General features: G+C 44.4%; 1 protein-coding gene across 1 annotated transcript; it reads right to left on the bottom strand.

Moving 5' to 3' along the window:
* Window positions 1-1,391: 1,391 nt before the first annotated feature.
* si:ch211-195b15.8 (dual specificity protein phosphatase 16) lies at window positions 1,392-4,249 on the bottom strand. Its single transcript, XM_061846663.1, has 5 exons — window positions 4,047-4,249; window positions 3,514-3,608; window positions 3,206-3,365; window positions 2,999-3,122; window positions 1,392-2,334 (listed from the first exon to the last, which is right to left on the bottom strand). Exons 2-5 carry the CDS (start codon window positions 3,604-3,606, stop codon window positions 1,557-1,559), a joined length of 1,155 nt encoding a protein of 384 aa, XP_061702647.1. The 5' UTR covers window positions 3,607-3,608; window positions 4,047-4,249; the 3' UTR covers window positions 1,392-1,556.
* Between the last annotated feature and the right edge of the window lie 3,045 nt (window positions 4,250-7,294).

The following is a 7,294-nucleotide window of genomic DNA, read 5'->3' as shown; positions in this document are numbered from 1 at the left end:
TCCTTACAAAGTTCTTATCCTTAAGTCATGGCTAACTTATTACAGCTACAATTTTGGTTATTTACATGAATGCATCTGACAGATTATGATACGAGGTGTCCATCCACTATCGAGTAACCTCTCAACACAAAATATGGGTACTTACAGTATTTACAAACATACTCTATAAATGCTTATTTTTGATTGACAGAGGAGAGATGTCATTGTAGCAATGTTCATTATAGTTGCGTGTGTCACCCATCGAGACGGAGGAGGACCCAAATGCAGGACTCCGGAGACGCAGAGGCATTTTGGGAAAATTGTTCATTCGTTCCAAGGTCGGGGATCAGGTAGACAGTCAAGTGCAGCAGCAGTAGTCAGTACGTCGGGCATAGAGAGCAGGTCCGCAGTCAGGCAAGAGTCGGTACACGGGAGATCGGTCAAAGAAGGCAGGAGTGTCAATGGAATCAGGCTTACGGGGTCGGTCGGTAAACAGGCGGAGGTCAGTACACACGGTTTTACGATCAGTGATACGGGAGTGTAGTGAGTTGCAACGATCTGGCGAAGACCAGTCCTCCCCTGGGTCCTATATCTACCGGAATCAATTAGCCAGCATGAGGCGCAGATGTGCGCCTCCTAATCAGTGCGACTGTGCGGGAACCTGCACAGCCCAGGCCGGACCGGCAGAACCATGAAAGCATGTGTTTTTTGTAATCAATCACAGCTCAGTTGAATATAATGCATGAAGGATATATTGTCCAAAAAGTATCATTACATCAATCCATTATCTGAGTTGCTGTGGGGTGTGATTTGTGAAGTGTACGACTGTGAAACTGTATTGTCTTTGAGCACCTCACAGGAAAGCGCTACTACAGGTTTAATGCATATTAACATTATTATCATTAGATTGGAGAAAAACTAGTATTTATTAGGACCTTTTTAGGATTAGGCCTTCCTAGATTGAAATTATTTACTGTACTTGTAGGCTGATGCATCCACAGCAACACCAAAATTAAATAAAATCATTAAGAGCAGCCAATAAACCTTTAAGAGCATACAATTAGCTTGGTTTGGAATAAACTTCACTGTTAAAACTGTCTTTTATATCCCAACATGTTTTTCTATTAACCAACATTTGAAATCCATTAGCCTCTGTTGTTCATATTTCTCCCAACCTTTCAGGCTGCTATTTTGTCTGATATCTGGAATGCAAGTATAAACGGTTGTCTATATGCCCCCTGCAGTTATCTGGCAACCCTACCAAGGACAAGCCCAGGAGAAAAGGGGCAGATTAAAATACACAGAAAAATTGGGCTCTTGAAAGAGATCCAGTTGAAAATCAAACTTTAATCATCTGTAAATACTGTACAATTCATGCCAAAGAACAAATGAAATATATTGCCATCTGACAAATGACAAAATGAGACAAATTAAGCAGATAATTGAGGATTCATTCTCTCATCTCAGCAATAAATAAGAAGTACCTGCAGAGCACTTCTGCGTACTGCGTACATCACGTGATGTTATTCCTTTGGAGAAACATGCATAAACACAACACATGCAATAAAGGGTCCCACTTAGCATCGATATGGCAAAGCAGGCTGTCCCATCTTGACAGGGTGAGCAAAGACCCCCCCCAACAGCACTCGCTCTCCCCAGTGCAGCAGTTTGTTGAGTGTGCAGCTGAGCGGTGACAGCAGGCCCTGCTCCTTCACCTGAGAGGTGTTGTGTTTTTCAGATGAAGGACTCTGCTCCATGTGTGTCTCCCCTGTATGCCTAAACAACGCTTTTTCCTCCATTTTTTCTGCCGTCTCCCTCTTGTGGACACCTACGGACAAATCGGTGCACTTCGCTTGCTTGTTGTTGCTTGTCGTCGAGGGAGGGCAGATCCCCATGGGGGTCAAGGAGAGACTGAGGCTTTTGCGTCTCTCAGAGAGAGAAGCAGAAACTGATGGGAGATGTAGTTTTGAGGGCTTCGGTGATGGTTTAAATGATACACAAAAGCTTGGATTCGGTGTCTGGATTTCCTCCTGATTATTCATGTGTGTCCAAAGGTTTCCTGACAAGGAAATCTCCTGGTTCCCATTTGCATCTGGAGTGGAATGTCTATGCTGGTAGAAATTCTTTCTGTGTGTTTGCATCTCTTCTCCTAAGTTGTCACAGGTGACGTTCGTCTGATGATTTGTGTTGGGATTCATGGGTGTGTGATTGTTACTCTTGTTGATGGATGGTAGGCTGTTGTCCAGCTCCTGCCTTTCTAAATGGTCACTGGCGGCCTTCTGATGCTGGAAGTGCTGCAACTGACCCAGGAAGTTGAAGTTAGGCGAAATGGAGGGTCGGCGTTCTTTCACAAACCTGACAAACAAATGGACAAGGTGTCAGTGAACCTAGTTAAATTTGATTGTGACGCATTCTTAACTACTAAATAATTTAACAGCATGTGCATCACAAGGTTGAACTGCTAAAAAAGTTTTTAAAAAACAAACATACGTGAGACTAAGGAGGTAATAAAAACTTAAAGTGGTTTAAACATAATACCTTCTACTTCAGGGGTGCTAATATAGGTGGTATAAGTGGGGCAAAACCGGACCGTTAGGAGGTACAATTCGGCCCGCAGGATGAATTTCAAAGTGAGTTGGAGTTGTGCGGAATAAGGATAATTATAGTTATTCTCATGTAATAATTCAATAAATCAACAAGAAATGTGGATTTAACTTCAAAGTGTTCCTTATGTGGGCATAATAACTGATTACACTAATTGTAAATTAAGGCGCAAAGCTTTAAGTCACAGGAATTTGGAACACAAAAATATACAATGTGAGGATAATAATTCTTAAAATGAACCTGTCCCCACCACCACAACATTTTCACCACTTTCAAATTCATCCTGCGTGCTAGATGGTATTTACAAATGGGATGGTTTTGGCCCACACCCCTTATGTTTGATAGTTCTGCACTGTCACATGGCGGTGTATATAAAGATATCGATATTGTATGTGTGATATTTATGCAAGTCAACCTGTAGGCATGATCCAGATCCATTCCCGAGCTATACATGATGTAGGCAACAGCCAGGGCCGGAGAGCGAGAGATTCCAGCTGCACAGTGAACCAGCACAGATGCACCAGAAGACATCGCAGAGTCTGCATAAATAATTTTTCTACAGTAAGCACCTGTCATTTGTGTCTGAATTATGTCAACTATTGTCAAAGTGGTAAGTCCTGACCGATGAAGTGTAGAGCCTGAGGGATCCAGGGCAGCAGGTCATCCCACAGAGAGTCATCAATGGGGATGCGGAGGTATCTAGAGCAGGGCAGGAAGGTGGGTCGGGGGCTGCAACGGCTCACACTCAGCACGTAGGAGATACCCAGAGAGGCAAGTCGGTCCTGTACATGCAATTACACAATCTGTAAAAGTATACTTGTCTTTTTCTACAAGTGAAAGGCAATCTTTTGAATAATAAAAAAAATAAATCAATCAAATGTATTGCATGCTGCATAGTTTTGACTCCCGCATCACGAATGTCCTTATTACCTGCGTCACATCGCTCTCTGCTCCCAGGTAGAGCCTTGGCAGGATGATGGACAGAGGAGGACCTTCTTTCTCTCCTTCCCTGGACCAAACCATATCTGCACAACAATAAACACCACATTCATGGATTGATTAATATATTTACAGTAAATTGAAGTCATCATCTATAGGTAACAGAATAATGCCTGAAGATATTTCTAATTCCAAAACATGCAGTTCAGTTTAAAAAAAAAAAGTTAAATTTAAGCATTCTTTAACTATTTTGTTTGGCTGCATTTAAAAGTACTGTAGCTGGGCACCTGTCTTTTAATAGATTTTGGATTAATTCAATGGGCTGTTATTTCCATACGGTCAAACGTTCCACAAAGAGCTGCACATGAATGGTATTCCTGCTGCAATAAGGCTTTTAAATGTTGTTAAAGGGGCTGCATTGGTATTTTTACAAAAAGATATACCGGTTTTGTTTTTCAACAAATTGCACACAGAGAACTTGTAAAAAATGTTTGAAATAAGAAATCGATAATGCAGTTACTCACTGTAATTTTCACTGCGTCCTTTTCTCGGTTACAGATGGTCTCAGTAGCAGGTCTGCAGATTCTGTCAAGCCACGCAAGCGAGGTCCTGTTTTCTGTCCCTTCTCACAGAGACTGATTCTGAAGGATGAGCTCATCCTCTTACTCACAATAAACCTCGAGTGGTGATGTCATTTTCAGCCAATCGGCTACGCGCTAGACATCCACACGCGCAGACGCACAAAAGTGATAGAATTTCCCCGACCCCAACACCCACCTCCCACCCCGACAGGGATGCCTGGCGGGTGTAAAGTGGGCGGAGCGTGGCAGACTGTCGGTGCTGTCTCATCACCACCACTCTGACATCTCCTTGCAAATGAGGCCGACAGGCTGCATTTTTCACCACTCGACCTATTCTATCCGAATCAGATGACCACTGAAGTTGCACACATAGCTCATTGCATTGAACATGTTGTGCCGCGCCCCATCTGCGCACATGCACTGCAGCATGCTCGCTGCATGTCGTCACATTTTTGTAGTACAGTACTATATTATATTGCGAAAACACGTGAAGGTAAAGTGACATGAGCTCATGCAGATCACAGCTGAAGACAGAAATGGTAAGAACATACACTGAGCAGCCATATGATGAACCTAATCAGACCATTTCAGGCACATGTGCATATTTCCATCAATATTTGTCAACCCGATTTGTTAAATCCACTGAAATGTTACATGACATGTGTCAAGTCTAAATATTTATTAGTTAAATGTTAAATAGGCGGCACGGTGGCTCAGCTCGTAAAAAGCGTCGGCTTCACAGTTCAGAGGACCTGGGTTCGATCCTGGCCCCGCCTGTGTGGAGTTTGCATGTTCTCCCCGTGGCCTGCGTGGGTTTTCTCCGGGCACTCCGGTTTCCTCCCACATCCCAAAAACATGCAATATTAATTGGACACTCTAAATTGCCCTAGGTATGATTGTGAGTGCGACTGTTGTCTGTCTCCATGTGCCCTGCAATTGGCTGGCAACCAGTTCAGGGTGTACCCCACCCCAGCCCTCCCCGCGACTCTCGTGAGGATAAGCGGAAAAGAAAATGGATGGATGTTAAATATACATTAGCCTTGCAATATAAATGCTAAAATGCTGAATGTCTAAATCAAATGTAATTTAGAATATAAAGGCAACGTAAATTTGTAAATGTTAATCTATACACTAAATATATTCATTCATCCATCCGTCTGTCCGTTTTCTTAGCCGCTTATCCTCACAAGGGTCACGGGAGTGTTGGAGCCTTTCCCAGCTGTCAACGGGCAGGAGGCTCTGATGTTGGGTGAACAAGCAAGTCCGACATGGCAGGCCCAAATGTATTGTGAGGGTCTGATGGGAACATCTGGCAAGATGCCCTTATCAGAAGGAGTTTCAACTCCCACCTCCGACCGAACTTTGGTCATGTTCCAGGGGATGGGTGGGACACTGAGTCCAAGTAAACCATGTTCAACGCCTCCATTACTGACGTGGCTGACTGGAGCTGTGGCCATAAGGTGGTCAGTGACTATTGTGGTGCGAATCTCCAAACCTGGTGTGGACACCAACAGTGAGGGTTGCTATCAAGCTGAAAGAGTCCTACCGCACCTTTTTGGCCTGTGCAACTCCCATTGCCACTGATGGGTACTGGACGGCCAAGCAAAATACAGCTTTGGTGATCACTGAAGCAAAAACGTGGGCATGGGAGGAGTTCAGTGAGGTCATGGAGAGAGACTTCCTGATGGTTTTGAGGAAATTCTAGTTAAGCATCTGGTGTCTCATGTGAGGAGAATACTTTGAAGACATCACTTGTACCGGCACGCCTTCCTATGAGTAAGCAGAGTCTGGGTTCTCTGAGGTGGGGTCTCCTATCACTTGGTTGAGGTCACCAAGGTCATTAAAAGGCTCTTTGGTTGCAAGGTCCCGGGGATGGATGAGATTTGCCTGGAGTTCCTAAAGACTATGGATGTTGTGGAGCTGTCTGCTGCTCTAAGAATGAGAACCAGAGGTCATGATCCAACTGCAGGGGAATCAAACTCCCCAGCCTCCCTGGTAAAGTGTAGTCACGGATGCTGGAGAGGAGGGAGGAGCAGTGTGTTTTATTTCATGGCTGTGGTTCAGGAGACCAGCTCTACACCCTCAGGGTTCTCATGGGTGCATTTTGTGGGCTTGAGGGTGTCCCTTGGGGAGTCCGGTGGACAGTGCTTCGGGAGTATGGGCTACCGAAGCCCGATACGGGTTGTTCAGTCCCTGTACAACTGGTATCAGAGTTTGGTCTTATTTGTCAGCAGTAAGTCCTACTGCTTTCCGATGAGGGTTGGACTCCACCAAGGCTGCCCTTTGTCAGTGGTTCTGCTCATAACTTTTGGGGACAATTTCTAGGCGCAGCAGAGGTGTAGAGGAGGTCCGGTTTGGTGGCCTCAGTATTGCATCTATGCTTTTCATCTGCTTTTTTAAATCGGAATCAGAATCAGTTTTAATTGCCACATAAATAACACAACAAATTTGCCTCTGGTAGTTGGTGCCGACATAGATATTGAGCACAAAGAACAGAACAAACAAGAACGAACGACAATAGTCAATTGACAAAACTTTTTTCCTCAAGAACTCACAGTTGTGCAAAGCTGTGCAAGCATGCAGTCTTTTAGCATGTCCATTAGAGTCATAGTACAGTGCAATGACATTTGTGGAAAGGGTGTCAAGGTTTAAGGAGTATGGAGTTTAAAGTGACGAGTCATGCAATAGTCACTCGTATGTAATACTGACTGACCCCCCCAGGGTGTGACAACAACTCAAGGCAGAAAACTGCCAGCATGTTGCGGTGGAATTGTAGGTTAGCTGTTGAAGAATTTTATAACTTTATTGCAAGAGGGAAGAAACTGTTTGAATGCCTGCTAGTTGTGATATCCATTGTTCGGTAATGTCTAATCGATGGAAGGAGCTAGAAGAGCTGGTGGCCAGGATGTGAAGGATCCGATAGGATCCTGCCAGTTCTTGTCCTAGTTCAAGTGGGATGCAAGACCTGAAGGCTGAGTAGGGTGATGCCAACAATCTGTTGAGCACTTTTGATTGTCCGTTGCAGTCAGAGTTTGTCCTTTCTATGTGGTAGCCCCAAACCAGACTGTGATGGAGGTACACAGTAATGATTCCATGATTGCTGTGTAGAACTGTCTCAGCAGCACTTGCGGCACGCATGCTTCCTCAGAAGCTGCAAGTAGTACATCCTTTGCTGGGATTTTTTGGAGATG

Source organism: Syngnathoides biaculeatus, chromosome 16, assembly GCF_019802595.1.
Source record: "Syngnathoides biaculeatus isolate LvHL_M chromosome 16, ASM1980259v1, whole genome shotgun sequence".
Taxonomy (NCBI): Eukaryota; Metazoa; Chordata; class Actinopteri; order Syngnathiformes; family Syngnathidae; genus Syngnathoides; species Syngnathoides biaculeatus.
Note: the sequence above shows the minus strand (reverse complement) of the source record. Positions and strands in the feature narration are given on the sequence as shown.

Bases quoted from the DNA above. Each gene is read 5' to 3' on its own strand.
- si:ch211-195b15.8 (XM_061846663.1), bottom strand. From the start codon at position 3,606: ATGGTTTGGTCCAGGGAAGGAGAGAAAGAAGGTCCTCCTCTGTCCATC. The intron at 3,366-3,513 runs GTAATAAGGACA...TTGCATGTACAG, and splicing joins CAGAGAGCGATGTGACGCAG to GACCGACTTGCCTCTCTGGG. The intron at 2,335-2,998 runs GTTGACTTGCAT...TTTGTTTGTCAG, and splicing joins GATCTGGATCATGCCTACAG to GTTTGTGAAAGAACGCCGAC.